Source organism: Coffea eugenioides, chromosome 7, assembly GCF_003713205.1.
Source record: "Coffea eugenioides isolate CCC68of chromosome 7, Ceug_1.0, whole genome shotgun sequence".
Classification (NCBI taxonomy): Eukaryota; Viridiplantae; Streptophyta; class Magnoliopsida; order Gentianales; family Rubiaceae; genus Coffea; species Coffea eugenioides.
The window spans coordinates 25,474,614-25,493,883 of NC_040041.1; the positions used below are offsets into that span (position 1 = coordinate 25,474,614).

General features: G+C 38.0%; 1 protein-coding gene across 1 annotated transcript; it reads left to right on the forward strand.

The window, feature by feature from the left end:
- Positions 1-11,487: 11,487 nt before the first annotated feature.
- LOC113777182 (nucleolar and coiled-body phosphoprotein 1-like) lies at positions 11,488-13,311 on the forward strand. The gene is made up of 3 exons (XM_027322220.1): positions 11,488-12,059; positions 12,639-12,928; positions 13,004-13,311. The coding sequence occupies exons 1-3, from the start codon at positions 11,488-11,490 to the stop codon at positions 13,309-13,311; spliced, it is 1,170 nt and encodes a 389-aa protein (XP_027178021.1).
- The last annotated feature ends 5,959 nt before the right edge of the window (positions 13,312-19,270 follow it).

Consider the following 19,270-nt stretch of genomic DNA (forward strand, 5'->3'; position numbering starts at 1 on the left):
GTCGTAGGGATAATTAATCTAGTTTAAATGAACCCGCATGTGTGTTTGTTAACTAGAATTGGGTCTCTCTAATTCCTAAAGCTGTAATTAGATTAAATCCTTCGAGCGTCTCTGGGGTTGTCTATTTTACAAGAGGGTAGTTTATGAGCGTCTCTGAACTACTGTAAAATTAAGGAGAGATTGGGAGTTTGGCGGTTGCTAAATTGCTAGAGCCGATTTATTTGCAAACGTATGAATTAATTTAGATATCTATGATCAATTGTGTGAACCGGTGCCGAGATTGTCTCCTTGACTAGGTTGTGTCAATTAATTGTTTATTTCATTCTTGAGTTATAGCATTTATTGTGATTGTTATTTAGTAATCTTGCATTTTTAATTTGTTTCATTTATTTATCTCTCTTCCAAAACCCCCCCCATTATCTGTGTGTGATAAATCTACCAGTTCCCTATGGAGACGACCCTACTCACTACTATACTCATTCAGTTTTGGGAGTAGGTCTTATATAAATTTTATTTTTGATAGTTTGACAACCACCACTATTATAATAAGGGTGAGCATTAAGGTGAACTATTTTCTTGACTTGAATGTAAACAAATAAGGGCACCTTTGTGCAAGTGCTTAAAGATCATTAACTATATTCATTTTTTTTATAAAAAATGTATTGAGGTAGAATTTTATAAAATTTATACCCCCAATACTAGCTTATCCAATCGAACCTTAAAGCAGTCATGGCTCTAGTTTGGTTCTATATTTAACTCGGGAAGTTAGATGAATCGATCAAACCCAATAAAAATTGGTCAAACTAGGAAAAACTGATAAAAAATGGCCTCTGAACTAGTTTCGCACTAAATATTTCTTTTATTTTTTTTAGATATTACTTTTGCCCAAGTAACTTAATACTAAATAATTTTAAGAAAGTTTAACATCATTGAATCAGTGTTGAAATGTGAACCGAAAGCTCATTCAGTTTACTTGTTCACCCGGGTTTCAAAATATTGCAGCATATTGTTATTTGGGTTCGTATTTGACAAGGAAAAAAACATAAAAAATGATAGAATAGGTCTTAGCATTTGATAGTGAAGGGATAGGGAAAGGCGGTACTACAAGCGGGGAGAAAGCAATTTGTAGTCAAGAGAGAGGTGGGGATGCAAGATACGGAAATGAGGGGATAGATGGGTAGAGAAAGGGAGATGGGGCTGTGAGACAAGAGAGAGGATGGTGATTAGATGGGAAAGGAGGGGCGGAATGTGATTGCAGGTAAGTAGTTAAAAAATATTTTGATTAGACAATTCCAATTACATATAACAATTAGACCCACATTTTCTAAGCTATTTCCTAATTTGACGAAGTGGTTAAGATGCCATTGCTTACACTCAATAAGTTAGGATTTTTTTCTTCGCGTTATTTAAAGTAACATATTTCAGTAGAAGTTGACACTAAATTGATACCCTTTTGAAGCTTTTAGGTTTTTCTTATTATGTGACTTTTTTATAAAAATAATTTTGATTTAAGATAGAAACCCGTGCAAAGCACGGGTTATATTGCCAGTTTGAAAAAACTTAAGAAATTATAATTCTCTTTCATGCCAAAATTTAGCATGCAAAAAGTTCAACAACTTTAGTTTCATCAAAAAATTCACCCCTGCTCAAGATTAAACCATTTACAATATTATCCTCACTCTTTTCAAACAATTTTTGTGCTCTAGTAAAAGTGACATAATTGGCCCTCTTTTTTAAAAAAATATCAGCCGCACTAACAATTGCATTAATTAAAGAATATTAAGTCTTTAATGAATCCTTTTCAAGTTCAAATCTATGGAATCCCAATCAATTGATTCAGTTTCTCCATCACCATTTAAAAACTCAAAGAGGACTAATACAATTCGAGTTTATTACTGAAGTAACCTTTTTTGGAAAAAAAATATTTCCAGTGTGATGCTCTTTTATAAACCATTACCATTTTAATCCTTTTTATACCATGTAAACTCTTATTTTAACTGTGGGAAGACCTCACTTAAATGAAACTTCTTATTGTGGTAATCTTACCAAATTCATACTCAAAATTTAGACACAAAATAACCAAATCCAAAGTAGAAAAGAAAAAGAAGGAAACAAACATAAGATTCCCCATTTGGCTAACGATAAAATATTATAATTAAGAAGTATTTTATATCTTAAATTATTCAATAATCGAAGGTCCTTTATATCGAAACCTGTGACTGCCCCACCTTTCCCTAGGGCGAACCCTAAGGTATCAGCGGAACGCCTGCTCAACTCTCGTCAGGATTCACGCACTCGTTCAAGTTTAATATAGAGCCACAAAACAACCATCGACCTAAATAAAAGTACTTCGAATATACAAGTCATAACTTCTAGGGTTAACAATTACGATTACAATCCACCAACCAACAATAACAAAATTACACTTAAAGAACCATCAAAAGTTCATACAAAAGGTATACTAGCATCCACCAAGTCGCTAGTCTAGAACCACCAATCCATCTCCAAAGCTTGTTAAGGAAAACAAACTTAATGGGATGAGCGAACGCTCAGTGAGGCCAAAAAAATAAACAGGCAAGCAAGTAACACCAATTAATCAAATAACATGCTTAAAAGCAACTTTAAACATGACATTTTATTTAAGTGCACAAGGAGGAATTTAACACACAAGAAGGATACCGGAGCTCTCAGGAGCTATTTTCATGTCTCGATCAATTGAGCCCTCGGGGGTTGACCCTCCGTCAACCCAAGTAGTAACACGACCTAGTGCTCCACTTACTTCTTCCATCCAACATAACACCCTCTCGGTTCCGGAACCAAACATGTAAGGGTGGCGATACTATTCGAGTATGCCAAGCGAGATCTCAAAGATCAATCTATTATTTTTCAAGGTTCACCAAGTTTCTCGACCAAGCTCTTGCCGGCTCGAGTTACAAGGTTAGCCGATGGGTTGGGGCATCCCCACACGTGTATTTGATCGACGAGACAACGCTCCAATCGACCTTAAGTCGATCATAGCACTGAGTCGGGGTGAGCGGTACCTCCTACCCGAATAGGGCGTGATACTTCTAGCTGCCCAGTGCTCACGAGTTAAAACATGTTCATATATAAGTGTAAGTCATATATATTCATGTAACAAGTATCATGTAATCGGAAAGAGAGAGGATGAGGGCGATAAAGTACACTCTCGCCTCGGCAAATTTCATGTATCATATCTAACACTTGTACATATATCATTTCAAACACATAAGCATTTAACATGCACTTGACACTCACCACAAGTCAAGGGCAAAACAAGAGTGAAGCGAGTAGTCAGACGAGTTCTTCAGCGTTCTCGTGACCACCTGAGACATATACAATCACCATTACCTAGGTGCTCGACCAAGATTAATAAGAAAGACATTTTTCCGCTACCCACTCTCAAAGTCACAAGTTCGAGTCAAATTAAAGAAGTTTTTCTAGCTAAAACATTGGAATAATGCTCAAAGAGAGCTCGAAAGTCGTTTTTGATTCAAGTCATGGTAAGTAAATCTCAATCTAAGAGAAAGTACCATTTTCACCTTCGGCACGAAAATCATGGAAAAGGGTAAAAGGTTTTCATCTCCCAAAACTTCAAATCTCATGACCCAAAAGTTAAAATATAAAGAATGTTCACATTTTCAAACTAATGGAGTCCAAACTCGTCCAAAACTCCACTCATATTCATAGTAAATGTCAAGGTTAAGGTTCCAAGGTTCAAGTATAAAACTAGTGAAATTTCTCCAAGATTTACTCTTGTCAAAACGCTCCCTTTTAAAAGTTCAAACTCATGGAAATCGAGGGCATAAAACTAGGGGTTGAAGTTCATTTTTTTTAATATGAAAAGAGGTGCCATCAACTAATGAAGTTGAACAACCAATAAAACGTATTAAGAGAGGTTTAATCCTTTGAAACCAAGATTCAAAATGAAAGTTTAAAGTTCAAAGAGACTTTATACCTAATCATGAAATTAAACTTAAAACAGTCCAACAATTGCAAAGGAAGGTGGAAAGTTCTTAAAAAGAGTATTTGTTTGAAATCAGAAATTTTCAGCTCAGAGCGGCAATATTTGGAAAAATGGTATCTCGAGTTCCGTAAGTCCAAAAATTGAAAACTTTCTACCATTGGAAACTAGACTTAAAGCACTAAAACTTTCTACAACACATTTTTCCCAGACTCCAATTTGAAGTCATTAAAATTTTAGCTCAAAATCACTGTTCTAGACAGAACAGAGCAAAACAGGCTTGCAAATTCAGTGAAGTTTGGAAATTAGGCAAAATTCGTAAAAATGGAATCAGTCCTTAAAATTTATACCAAAATTAAAAATCCAAATCTAGTTTCAAATGCAACTAATGGAACTCAATTTAGACCTTTCTACACCAAGATACAACAGTTCTAAGAAAACTGATTTTTAGGACCTGTTTTGCGAAATTCTAGTTCTGACATACTTGACAGAGTTTAAGAATCTGATCGTAACTAGAGCTACAGAACTCAAAATTTAGTGTGGTTTACGGCATTGAAAATTAGATTTAAAATTCTGAAAATTACTAGAAGGAACTGTCTTAAAATTCGTTTTGAAAGATAGCCAAAATTGAGCTACAAACTGCAGCTGAGACTGTTTCTCGGATGAATGCAGTGAAGAATTTCAGTCATTTTTACCGGTTCAATATAGCTCATAGGAAACAAGTTAGGAGGTGCATTTTATACCAACGGAAAGCTACCGGAGTCTAGTTTCGGATGCCATAAACGGTACTTGATTTAAGCTCTCAGAAAAAAAGTTATGACAAAAAAGTGAACACTGGTTGGGGTCATCTGATCAGAAAAATTTCAAATTTCAACCTTACTTTCACCCTACTTTAACACAACCAATTAGAAAACTTTTTGGATGATATTCAACACACATAACCACCATTGTATATCAAGCATTATTGTACCAAAAGAACATCAAAAACTTGAAATTAACAAGAGAGGAACAAATGGATGCTACTAATACTTTTTGTAGAGATCCTTGTCAGAAATGTCACCAAACAGGTCTGTGGATTTAAAGCAGAAAAAGAAGATCAAAAAGGATGAAGAGTGCTGAGGATGATGTCGGACGCACAAAAGGAGAGTACCGGACGTCCGACATCCTTTGAGTATCTTCGGACGTGTGAAGAACTCAGACTCGGACGTCCGAAGAAGACAAGCCAGGGCTTCTATGATTACTGATCATGATCGGACGCTCAACACATGAGTATCGGACGTCCGACAAGTGTTGCTGCTCTTCGGACGCAACACTCTGGTCGCATCGGCCGTCCGAAGGAATTGAAGAAGAAAGTCCAAGTATTCATCCTACCCTCGGACGCATGATCAGACGTCCTAAGGGATTCAAGAAAACTTCCAGAACTCATTGATCTCGTTCGGACGCATAAAAACCAAACATCGGACGTCCGACAGCACCAACGGCTAGTTGACTCTTCAGTTGCCTTCTACCCGTTGACAACATTAATTGAAGAACTCTCTGGTCTCCTATAAAAAGAACAAAGTAAACCACCTCAAGACAACTTTACACATCAAGCCTACAACAGATTGTGAGTGTTTCTAGTGCTAGAATACTCAAAAGGAACATTTGTACTCTTTGCTTGTGTAATCTTCGTGTAGTTTTTCAAGTGTGACACAGCTTCTTCAATAGTGTAGCATAGTGAGGGTTTGCGAGTGTTTGTAAAACTTCCTTGCTTGACCAAGTGTGGTTTGGGGCAAGAAGGAAGTGATCCCTTCCTTGTACACAAAAGATTGGTTGCAAGTTTGTTCAACTTGAAGTAACTTGGTATATAAAAGTGGTGTTCAAACCTCAGTTGTGTTTGAAGCCTGGTTTGTTTCTTTACTTTCATTTACTGCTTTTCTACATAAACTGTTCTTCTCTTCATCTCACGAATACTTGTGCTCTTGTGTTATCTCGTTCATTGGGAGGTATTTGAGAAAAGAAAGGTAGTCTGTGAAAAAGTGGACTATATCTTAGCAGGTTTTTTGAAAGCCTAATTCACCCCCCCTCTTAGGTTGTCTTCGATCCTTACAATTGGTATCAGAGCTTGGTCTCCTAGAGATTAAGCTCAAGCGGCTTGGAGTAAAGATGACAACCAGTCATGCTATGTTTGTTGAGGGGCAATCTGTTACTAGGCCTCCCATGTTTACTGGTTCCAATTATGTTAGTTGGAAAGAAAGAATGATTATCTTCTTGCAATCCATTGATATTGAGCTGTGGTTTATTGTGAATGAAGGACCGCATGATGCTAACTTTCTTGATGCAGAAACAGGTTTGTTGCGGCCAAAAATGAGAGCTGAGATGAATGCTCAAGATAGAACCAATCTCACATTGAATGCCAAAGCCATGAATGTTCTTTATAGTGCCTTAGACTCAAATGAGTCAATTAGAGTAAAAGGGTGTAAATCTGCCAAAGAAATGTGGGATAAGCTAAGAGAAATTCATGAGGGTAGTGACAACGTAAGAGAACAGAAAAAGTCCATTCTGGTCACCAAGTATGAATCTTTTAAGATGGAGCCTCATGAAAACATCGACAAAATGTATTGTAGATTTAATGATCTGATCAAGGATTTAGAGGTGCTTGAGAAGGAGTACTCTCTAGGTGAAAAGAACAGAAAAATTCTGAATGCTCTATCAAAGGATTGGGAAAGCAAAGTGACTGCCATAGAGGAAGCCAAGGATCTAAATTCCTTATCCATTGAATCTCTGATTAACTCTCTAACTTCTTACGAACTGAAACTTAAATCTAAGATGCAGGAAGAAGAAGACACAAAAGGAAGGAAGAGTATTGCTCTGAAAGCTTCACAAGATGAAGATGAAACAGCCTCACTGGATGAAAATGACTTGGAAGGTGATGACAGTGATATTGCACTCATCACAAGAGGATTCAAAAGATTTCTCAATAAGAGAAGATTCAGGAAAGGCGGATCCAGCAATTCCTTCCAGAATCAGACTAATGACTTCAGAAATAGAGGGAAACTAGAGTTCAACAAGAAGCAAAACGATAAATGTTTTGAATGTGGCCAACCTGGACATTATGCAAATGAGTGTCCAATGAAGAAAAAGAAGGAAAACAAGATTGAACGAAAACCAAAGTTCAACAATTTTCAAATTACCTGGAATGATTGCAACTCAGAAGGCGAAGTTGAAGAAGAAGAGGAATCTGCTCAAGTGGCTTTCATGGCTATTGGAGATGAAGAGGTAACACAATGCAACTCTCAAACCGATAGTGATAGTGAATCTGATGATGATGTTAATTCTTTTCTAGAAAAAAATGCATAACAGATTGAAAGAATCCTATGTTAAAAACAAGGAACTGAAGCAGAAAATTAGCTTTCTAATACAAGACAATGCAAATCTTTTTCGATAAAACAAATGTCTTAAGTATGAAAATGATAACCTGAAAAGGACTGAGTCTGATGTGCTTGCTGAACTTTACAAAAAGAAAAATTACTGTGACATACTCAGAAGTGAGCAATGCAGCTTAAGAAAAAGGATGGATGACTTATGTCAATTGTTACATCATTTGAAACAGAACCATCTTCAAAAGAATGACACTGTACCTTATGTTAATACTCATCAAATAAAACTGAACCAAAATACAAATGAGTTTGCTATCCACAGAAGAAGGCAAGTCAGATTCATTAAACCTGTTCATTTGATTGATCCAATGTCAGTATGCAACTTTTGTTGTCAATCTGGTCACATGAATAGCAACTGTCATGTTAAGAAAAACATGAGGAATGGCATGAGATGCATGTGGGTAGTTAAACATAAGACTAACTCTCAAGGACCCAATATGTAAAGGGTACCAAGTATTATCTTGTGGGTTTGTGTGTAGGTGAACCAGGATAACATTGCTAAAAAATCAAAATGGTTCATTGATAGTGGATGCTCAAGACATATGACTGGTGATGCATCACAATTTATTAAACTCAAGCAAAAAGCAAGTGGAAAGGTAACGTTTGGAGATGATAACAAAGCCAAGACTGTTGGTATTGGCGATGTTGGTAAGAATGATCAAACTTTTATCCACAATGTTCTTCTTGTTGACAATTTGAGCTACAATCTGTTAAGTGTTAGCCAATTGTGTGATAGGAATCTGTTTGTATTGTTCAAAAAGCTTGAATGTCTCATATTTGACTCAAAGTTCAACATTGTTTTCAAAGGAAAAAGAGTTAATGATGTCTATGTAGTTTTTCTTGAAAAATTTGATTCCTCATATCTCAAATGTCTCAAAGTAGCAAATGAGGACCCATGGTTGTGGCATAGAAGGTTGTGTCACTTCAATATGGATTTGCTGAAAGAAATTTCTAAAAAGGAACTTGTTAGAGGTCTTCCAAAAATTAGATTTGAAAAAGACAGAATTTGTGATGCTTGCCAATTTGGAAAACAAGTCAAGGTTTCTTTTAAATCTAAGAAATGTGTTTCTACTTCAAAACCACTTGAACTTCTGCACCTTGATCTGTTTGGTCCTCCACAGACTGCAAGCCTTGGTGGTAAGAGATACTGTTTTGTGATTGTTGATGACTATTCTAGATATACTTGGGTGATATTCCTTGCTCATAAAGATGATGCCTTTAAGAATTTTACCTCACTATTTGCTAAAGTACAAAATCTGCTTGACTTGAAAATTGTCAGGATTAGAAGTGATAATGGGACAGAATTCAAGTTCTGTGGTTTTCCAGAATTTTGTGATCATAATGGTATTACTCATGAATTCTCTATTGCTAAAGTCCCTCAACAAAATGGAGTTGTAGAAAGAAAAAATAGAACTCTCCAAGAGGCTGCTAGAACCATGTTTAGTGAATGCAATTTACCAAAATATTTTTGGGCTGAAGCCATAAACACAGCCTGTTATACCATGAATAGAGTTCTTCTAAGACCAATTTTGAACAAAACTTCCTATGAGCTCATGTATGACAAAAAACCTGTTGTCGGTTATTTCAAAGTATTTGGTTGTAAATGTTTCATTTTGAATATCAAGGAGCATCTTGGAAAGTTTGACAAGAAATCTGATGAGGGAATTTTCTTGGGTTATTGTGAAAACAAAAGAGATTTCAAAGCTTATAATCGTAGAACATTGATTATAGAGGAGGCTATACACATTACTTTTGATGAATCTAATGGTGACATCTCTATGAGTTGTGGTGAAGATGATGACACAGGTGTTCAAGAAGAACTGAAGAAGCTAGCAATCAATGATCATGACTCTGTCTCACCAGAAACTGATTCAAAGGATACTGATGCTCAGGTCAGTCCAGCTGAAGAAGTGAATAATAGAGATACCACTACTCCTAATGATCTTCCAAGAGCCTGGAAATTTGCTCATAACCATCCCAGGGAGCTTATAATTGGTGATCCTTCTGAAAAGGTCAGGACTCGTTCCTCTAGACACCTGGTAGACAATCTTGCTTTTGTATCACATATTGAACCTAAAAATGTTGGTGATGCATTGAATGATGAGCACTGGATTTTAGCTATGGAAGAAGAGTTAATCCAATTTGAAAGAAACAAAGTTTGGACCCTGGTTGCCAGACCACAAGGCCATCCTATCATTGGCACTAAATGGGTTTTTAGAAACAAAATGAATGATAAAGGGGAGATTGTTAGAAATAAGGCTAGACTGGTGGCTAAGGGATACACTCAAGAAGAGGGAATAGACTTTGATGAGTCTTTTGCACCAGTAGCCAGGCTGGAATCCATAAGAATGTTTTTAGCATTTGCATGTTTCAAGAATTTTAAATTATTTCAAATGGATGTTAAGAGTGCCTTCTTAAATGGATTTATAGATCAAGAAGTCTATGTTGACCAACCTCCTGGTTTTGAAAATGAATCTTATCCAGATCACGTGTTTAAACTCTCAAAAGCTTTATATGGATTAAAGCAAGCTCCTAGAGCATGGTATGAACGTCTGAGTGGATTTCTGATTGAAAATGGTTTTAAAAGAGGCATTGTAGACACTACACTTTTTACAAAACAAAGCTCACGAGATCTTTTGATTGTGCAAATATATGTGGATGATATCATATTTGGTGCTACTAATGAAAAATTGTGCAAGGACTTTTCCATCATCATGCAAAAAGAATTTGAAATGAGCATGATGGGAGAACTGAACTTCTTCCTTGGACTCCAAGTGATTCAAACCCAAGATGGAACATTTATAAATCAAACAAAATACACCAAGGAGTTGCTGAAAAGATTCGGAATGGAGGATTCAAAGCCTGTTGGGACACCTATGTGCACATCTACCAAACTTGACAAAGATGAAGAAGGTACAAAAGTTGAGGAGAAGAAGTACAGAGGTATGATTGGAAGTTTACTTTATTTAACTGCTAGTAGGCCTGACATCATGTTTGCTGTGTGTTTATGTGCTCGATTTCAATCCTGTCCAAAGGAATCACACTTGAATGCGGTAAAAAGAATCTTGAGATATCTTAAAGGAACCTTAAATTTTGGCTTGTGGTATCCAAAATGTCATGAACTTCCTTTGTGTGGATTCTCTGATGCTGACTTTGGTGGTTGTAAAATAGATAGAAAAAGTACTACTGGCATATGCAACTTTCTTGGAAATTGCTTGGTCTCTTGGTTTAGTAAAAAACAAAATGCTATCTCACTGTCCACTACTGAAGCTGAATATGTTGCTGCTGGTGCTTGCTGTGCTCAATTGTTATGGATGAAAAACACATTGAATGACTTCGGTTTAGTATATGAATGTGTACCCATGTACTGTGACAACACTAGTGCAATCAATCTAACAAAAAATCCCATTCAACACTCTAGGACTAAGCACATTGATATAAAGCATCATTTCATTCGCGATCTTGTCTCAAAGGGGGTAATCCGTGTTGAGTTTGTTTGTTCTAAAGAACAGATCGCTGATATCCTCACAAAAGCTCTTCCGCTAGATCAATTTGTGTCCTTGAGGACAAAATTGGGTGTTTCAGAAAAAATGTTCTAAGTCTTATTTCTAGTCAATCTTTATCGGACGTCCGATGAATTGGAACGGACGTCCGACAGTGTTCTTCGTCCAAGTTCCAGAAAAACCCTGGTTCGGACGGTTGTGTCGGACGCATCACTTCGTTCGGACGTCCGACACTCAAAAAATGAGTCCTATAAGGCAGTTACCCATTCTTCTCAGTTCATTTTCCTCCATAAGTCTCGGACGCGACCTTTCAGTTTCTCTAAATTTGAAATTCAAATTCCTCTCTCCTCAAACCAAGTTCCGAGAAATTGACTCAACCAACTCTATTACACCTCTCTTGCTCATTAACCACTCATAAAAAGCACTCCTAACACCCAACTACCCCAAAATTCCCAATTTACACACGAAACCCTAACTTCATATAACCCTCCCTTTGCGGCATTTTAGTGCACTCTTGTTGGCTTTTACTGCTTTTTCCTCTATACACAACATTCTGCATCAAAAATCATATCCACATTGCATCATGGTTAGAATTAGGGGAGGATCTACTAGTGCCGGACGGTCTTTTAAGCTTAGGGATGAAGACATTGAAATTGTTGATTCACCTCCTGTGGCACCTAAAAAGAAGAAAGTGACTCGTGGTGGCAGAGTGAAGCAGACTGCCCAAAGAAAATTAGTTACTCAAACTGCTGAATCATCTGATGAACAAACGGAAGGGCAGATCTCTGAAGAGAACATTGCTGGTGGAAATGAGGAACCAGAGCAGGCTACCCAAGGTGATGAAACTGTCACAAGGTCTTCTATTAAAAGAAAAAGGACTGCAAAAGGGAAGAGAACTCCCCAATCCAAGAAAAAACAATCTGCTGATCCCTCTGTTGATCAGCAGAATGAAGAAAACACTACTGAGAGTCAGCCAACACCTGAACCCTCCATCAGGAAGTCTCCAAGGACAAGGACTGAGACTCAAAATGCTGGTACATCTGCCACTCAAACCTCAAAAGGGACACGTTCTGGGAAGAATCCAGTATCTCAGCCTGTACCTGAACCCGTTCCTCTACCAAAGTTCATCGATGATGAAGCCAGAGACAGATTTGAGTTAGTCTCTCAAAAGGGTTCATCACCCAAAGGCTCATCATTCCCTTTGAATTTCGTAAGCTTGATCTTGAACCTGTCATCAAACTCTTTGAATTCCAGAAATGGACTCATCTTCTGACCATTCCTAATGTCTTTTATCCTGACATGCTTTATCAATTTTTTACTAATCTTAGAAAGGGTACATCACACACTGAACTCATCTCTAGGGTCAACTCTGTAGACATCATGTTAACTCCTGATATTGTGAATTCTATTCTGAAAACTAGTATTGAAACTGGTTTCAAAGGAAAAATTGCAATTTCTTTTCGTATGAGGAATTTCCTTCTGCCTATCATCATTTTTACAATGCTAAACTCATGACTTATTTTCAAACCAAATTCAACACCCCTGCTGAGGCAAGATTGGATGATCTCAGTCCTCAGAATCTGATCATCTTCACCATCATTTCGAATCTGTTGGTGCCAACTGATGGCCACAGAACAGATGCAAACAAAATGGAACTCTATCTTTTCTACTGCTTTGTTGAAAAAATCGCATTGACTTTGGATTTATAATGTGCAAGTTTCTGCTCAAAATTAGCACTGATAGTCGTAGGAAGCTTTCCTATGGCAGATTTCTGACCCCTATTTTTGCTCATTTTGAAATACCCTTTTCTGGCAAATCTCCAAAAGACAGTGCTTCATCAGTTTTCTCAAAAGCTTATTTTGAAAGAAAGAACCTAAAATTTTTTGATGGTCATTGGTGCTACAAGGAGACTGTGGCCGAGTCTAGAAGAAAAAACTTGCATGAAACCCCTGTCACTCCTAGAACTCCCCATGATCAGTCAGGCTATGTTTCTCCTTTCACCATTCATCCTAGAAAGTCTGCCAGTAAGTCCTTCTCTTCCAACTCTGAGGTCATCTCCTTGCTTGAAGACCTCAAACAGCATGTTATGCTTCTTGAAGATGGTCTCATGATGACCATGACCTCTGCCCAACAATCCTCTTTCCTTGAAAAAAGGAATCTTCTTGTGCCCCCTATACCTGAGACAAATGAGACTGCTCATCAGAAAGAACCAAGATCTGAGCCCACAGGGCCAACTACTGGTAATGAGACCACACCAGCTTCCAGCTCTCAGCCCAAGGATAAAGGCAAGGCTCCAGTAACTGAAGAAGCATATGAAGATGATGATGAAGAAACTGAGGAAGAAGAGGACCCTGAACAATATCGTCTGACCAGGAGGAGGCCTGGATCATCTAAAATCACCATCTAGGCACTACTAGGTCACTGCACCTTAATCTAGGATTATAGTTCATCTTTTGCATTGCATTTTTGTACTAAGTGTTGAACACCTGGTCTGTATAACTGGATATTTTCTACTGTTTATGAATGCTATAACTAAGTGTTTGTTATGAATGTTTTGAATGATTGTTATGAATGGTTGTGTGTTGGAATCTGCTGAATGAATGTGTTTGCTATGAATGTTTCTGATTGGAATCTGCTGAATGGTTGATTCCAAACTGTGCTGAACATTGTTAATGAGTATACTGATAATGTTTCTGATGGATCGTACTGCTGGTACCAAAACTGATACTCAATCTTGTGATGACAAAAAGGGGGAGAAATGGATTTGGATTAGCACTGATGATGTAGAGTAACTAGTTAGGGGGAGTTAATTTCAGGGGGAGTTGCGTTGGAGCAGCACTGATGATGTTGATTACGTTTCTTCTTGAACACTCATGCACTTCGTTAGGGGGAGTTGTTATATCCCAGTTTGTATATTTTTCTGCTCTATCCAAATGTTTTGTCATCATCAAAAAGGGGGAGATTGTTTATCTCAATTCATATCTTTTGATGATTACAAAACATTTGGATGTTACTAATACTTTTTTGTAGAAGATCCTTTTCAGAAATAACACCAAACAGGAAAAGAAGAGGATGAAGAGCACTGAGAATGATGTCGGACGCACAAAAGGAGATTATCGGACGTCCGACATCCTTTGAGTATCTTCGGACGTGTGAAGAACTTAGACTCGGACGTCCGACAACCGTTGCTGTTTTTCGGACGCAACACTCTGGACGCATCGGCCGTCCGAAGAAATTGAAGAAGAAGTTCCAAGTGTGCATTCTACCCTCGGACGCATGATCGGACGTCCTAAGAGATTCAAGAAAACTTCCAGAACTCATTGATCTCGTTCGGACGCATAAAAGCTAAACATCGGACGTCCGACAGCACCAACGGCAAGTTGACTCTTCAACTGCCTTCTGTCCGTTGACAACATTAATTGAAGAATTTTCTGGTCTCCTATAAAAAGAACAAAGTCAACCACATCAGAACAACTTTGCACAACAAGCCGACATCAGATTGTGAGTGATTCTAGTGCTAGAATACTCAAAAGGAACATTTGTACTCTTTGCTTGTGTAATCTTCGTGTAGTTTTTTAAGTGTGACACAGTTTCTTCAATAGTGTAGCATAGTGAGGGTTTGCGAGTGTTTGTAAAACTTTCTTGCTTGACCAAGTGTGGTTTGGGGTAAGAAGGAAGTGATCCCTTCCTTGTACACAAAAGATTGGTTGCAAGTTTGTTCAACTTGAAGTAACTTGGTATATAAAAGTGGTGTTCAAACCTCAGTTGTGTTTGAAGCCTGGTTTGTTTCCTTACTTTCATTTACTGTTTTTCGACATAAACTGTTCTTCTCTTCATCTCACGAATACTTGTGCTCTTGTGTTATCTCGTTCATTGGGAGGTATTTGAGAAAATAAAGGTAGTCTGTGAAAAAGTGAACTATATCTTAGCAGTTTTTTTTTTGAAAGCCTAATTCACCCCCCTCTTAGGTTGTCTTCGATCCTTACATTGGTGGAGGTTGGTAGAGCCTGGCCGATGTCCAGGAAAGGTTGAATGAACGAACGAACGAACGAGGGTTTTATTGATAAATGAAAAATGCATTTTCAAATGAATGAAGGAAAGGGGATTGACAGGAGAACGAACGAATGAACGAACGAGCGTATCCTTTTCATGTATGGTTTCTTGTAAATGTTGTAATTGTTTCTTGACTTATCGTTTGATATATGACATCATTGAAATGAACTATTGTGAAACCGATTTGATTACTGATTTTACTGGTTACTCGTTGAGCTTCTGGCTCACCCCAAAACGATTTTATTCCCCTCCACAGGGCTCGTGGCGAAGGAAGGCTTGTAGTACATATTCACATGACTGGATGGCATATATCTTGTACCGTTTGGATTTGGAAATTATTTTATGTATAGTTGGGAATTAGTTTCCGCTTCGCTTGTGACATGTAATTATTGGAGAATTTGATGTAATATTTGAGATTATTTTGTAATTTGTTTGAGGACTGTAGTGAACGACTGAGTCCCGGCAAGAGCTGGGCAGGCGAACCGCCGAACCCTGGGGTACGCCCTAGGGGGAGATGGGGCCGTCACAGTTGGTATCAGAGTTTAGGCTTCAGATCTCTGTGGTGTATCCTAGGCTTGAAGTTTAGGATGCCGGACTGTGGGTTTGATTTGACTCTAAGTGTTTGCTTGGAATGCTTGAGTGATTCTTACGGAATTTCTTGACTTGATTGGTACAAGATGGAATGTCGAGGACGACATTCTTTTAAGGAGGGGAGTTTGTGACGCTCCAAAAGAATGAGTGCGAGAACCCGAAAATTTTCTAAGTTTCTAGGGTTTATTTTATTGTTCGCCCGCCTTTTCGACATTTTCTTTATTAGAAAATTCCCCAGATAATTTATTGAGTAAATATAGTTTTTAGATGATTTTTCTAGTATCAATTAGTTTTTGAGAAATTAAGAACATATATCGGACGTGGGACACACTAGTGCGGAAAGTTGGGTAAAATTCGGCCAGTTAGGTTAAGTTTTGGATACCGGATTTATTTTACCAGGTGCTAAGAGATAATTAGAGGTTGTTATATGGATGAGAGTGGAGAGACAAAAAGATAAGTTTTAAACCTAAAGGTGACAAGTGTCACCATCCAATTCACTCTTGACTTTGACCATTTAACTTTACCTTTACCTTTACCAAATAAATACCACAAATTGGGCAAAACATCCTCTTATTTCTCCTCTCTTGGCCGAATTTCTTGGAGAGCAAAAGAAAGAAAAGCTTCCAATTTTTGCCTTCATTTCTTGCTCAATCTTGGGATTCAACCGTTAAAATTCCAAATTCCTCCATAAAAGTCACTTGCTTAGGAAGATTGAAGGTAGTGGTGGAGTGATTAGAGAAGGTAAAGGACTAAACCATCACCTTTCTTGATATTTCAAGGTATCATGTCTAGCAATCCTTTCTTTGTTCTTGATGATGTTAAATTAGTGACTCGTGGTGGCTAAAGAGATGTTTTAATGGAAGATTTCATGATTTTGGTTGAGATTGATGACTTTTTCTATTTACTCATGATTTTTCTGTTTTAACATGATTCATATGGTGTGGTTATGTATGATGATTGGAAATGATATAGAATGAAGTGAGAAGGTGTATGTGGTGGTTAATTGCAAGCAATTTCTGTTTTGGAAAGAAAATTGGAAAGTTAGGGTTTCTTTGATATACATTCTGCTCGGCACTGTAGCTCATAGTTAGAGGCTGAATTTGTGACAGCCCCACCTTCCCCTAAGGCGAACCAAAGGGGTTAGCGGACTGCCTGCCCAGCTCTCGCCAGGACTACGGTACAGTTAACGTCGTTCTATAACGTTCCGGAACATACCATTGCGCGCAAACAAGTCAGAAAACACAAAATAAAAAAAATGAAAATTTAAAACCGAAATGAATAGTGCTGGACACGCCAGAATCCGGCCGGATTAGCGGCCGGATTCTTGGCCGGATACTGTCCAGTGAGCAACTCGATTTTTTTTCAAAAGTTCCACCCAATCCGGCCGGATTGTCTGGCCGGATACCGGCCAGTGAGCAACTGGCCGGGTTTCCAATTTTTCTCAGGCAATCCGGCCAGTTTCTGGCCGGATTCCTGGCCGGATTCAGGCCAGTGAGCTTTTGCCAAATTTTTTCTCTTTTGCCGTTTGAAAGCCGATTCGCTCCGAAGTTCATCCAAACATCAATTCAACATATAAACATATATATACAATGGAAATCATCATTTACATCCATAATGGCATGCCAACCATTCATTAAGGAGTACACATTCGATTTGCCTATCAAAAGGAAATGAACCCGTTACATTAGGGTTTCACTTCGAGAGCGATACAAAAGACATGTACAAGCTCAGTATGGCAATTGACTATCCAGTCCATTTTCAAAAGCATTTATATTCCTGTAAGGAAAACAAATAACACGGAATGAGCCAAGGCCCAGTGGTATACCACCCAATAAGCAATCAAAGTCATATAAGACTGAACCTTCATTTAAAGTGCACAAATAAGCAATGAAGCAAAATGGTAAAAGGATACGGTCGGCTCTCAAGAGCCCATTTCCACGCTTGCAATCTTGAACCAATCTCATTGACTCTCCGTCAATGTTAAAATACCAAACCGTAGACAACTCTTTACTTCCATTCCTTCCACCCAACATACCCCAACCGGGCCCGCACTCCATTTCAGTAGCTTTTGGTAATATTCGAGTTTACCGGAACCAAGGGTCTCATACCACAAGGTTCCCCAGTACAGTCCCCGTGGCAATTCAATCTTCACGACCAAGCCCTCGCCGGCTCGATCCAATTGACTACCAAACGGAGTTGAGCTCAGTAATGCAGTATGGCCGTTGGACATCGTCCAAACGACATCAATTCGGTTTCCATGAAATGGAATTTACCAACCAATATATATATAGTCCAGTAATGCAATAAAACGGTAACCAATCAGTGACAATAACAAAAGAGGTGAGGGCGGTCAAGTACACCCTCACCTTGATCAATTTCAATATCCAAGTAGGCCATTAAGGCATCACATAACATTTAACAAAGCCACATAGTAATCCATCAAGTGAGTAGTATACTCACCAAGTAAGAAAATGGTGTTTCATACACCGTGATCACCAAGACGCCGTGAGCTACCGTCACGCCCTAGAATCACACAACAAATGCAATGAGACTCGAGAACGAGTCATCAAACAATGCTAAACACAACCCCAATAGGGTTTCACATGCATAAGTAGGCATGATAGCAAACCAGAAATTAATATATGGCCTTAACTTAAGCCTCGATAGAAAAACCGTGTTTGAGCTTAGAATGCGGTAATGGCGTCAATTTCACTACGGTTATCGGTTGGGGGTGTAAGACCCACCATTTCGAAGATATGAAATAGGGCTACAACAATGTAGAAGGGCACTCAATCTAGTTCCTAGCTTAACAAGGTCAAAATTGCAAAATACTAAACCAGAATTACCAAAACAGGTTTGCAAAACACAGAAAACTGTAATCGGTATATCTCAGTCCATACAAGTCCAAATACCGAAATTCCAAAGGCATACGTTAGCTAAGACATTCAGATACAGTTCATCAGAAGACATCAACTTCAAAATCCAAACCAAAACCAGTCAAAATGGCCAATCACTATCGCAGTTTTCGCATTCTGTCCAAAGCAGAACAGCTACAGTAATTTCGTCATAACTCATTCTACATTAATCTAAATGACCTGAAATTTTACAGGCATCTCCATCACATCAATACCTACAACTTTCATGTTTTGAACAAAGTCTAATTCGGCCTCTAACCTAGTGATCTAAAACCGGACAGAATTGGGGATTTTCAAACCCTAACTTTCCAATTTTCCATCCAAATCCAAAATTAGTTGCATATAACCACATTTCACATCCACTAGAGCCATAATAGTCCATTGCCAATCATCACAAACAACCACACCATCATAATCCAATTAAACCAGAAAAATTCCCAATAAATGAAAAACTTCACCAAAACAAGCCAAATCAAGGGGTAAATCACATATTCCTTCACTCATGCCCCCATTAAGCACAAAATAAGCATTATTAGAGGTAGTAAGGGGTTCAAGCAACACTTACCAAGAAATCAAGAGAGAGGAAGATGTTGGCCACCTTAGAGCTTCAAACAAAGTTCACCAAACAACTTACTATCACTAGAAGATAAGGTTTTATGGAGTGAAATCTTGTTTATGGCTTGATTGAGATGATTTACTAGTAGAAAACTTGAAGATTGAAGAAGTTCTCCTTCTTGTAAGAGAGTGAGAGAGAGCCGGCCAAAGAGAAAGAAAAATGAGGAAATTTTATGAATTTTGAGATATTTA

Coding starts and splice junctions, on each gene's coding strand:
- LOC113777182 (XM_027322220.1), top strand. CDS start 11,488: ATGGTTAGAATTAGGGGAGGATCTACTAGTGCCGGACGGTCTTTTAAG. Junction 12,060..12,638: donor GAAGCCAGAGACAGATTTGA/GTTAGTCTCTCA, acceptor GCTCAAAATTAG/CACTGATAGTCGTAGGAAGC. Junction 12,929..13,003: donor TCATCCTAGAAAGTCTGCCA/GTAAGTCCTTCT, acceptor TGCTTCTTGAAG/ATGGTCTCATGATGACCATG.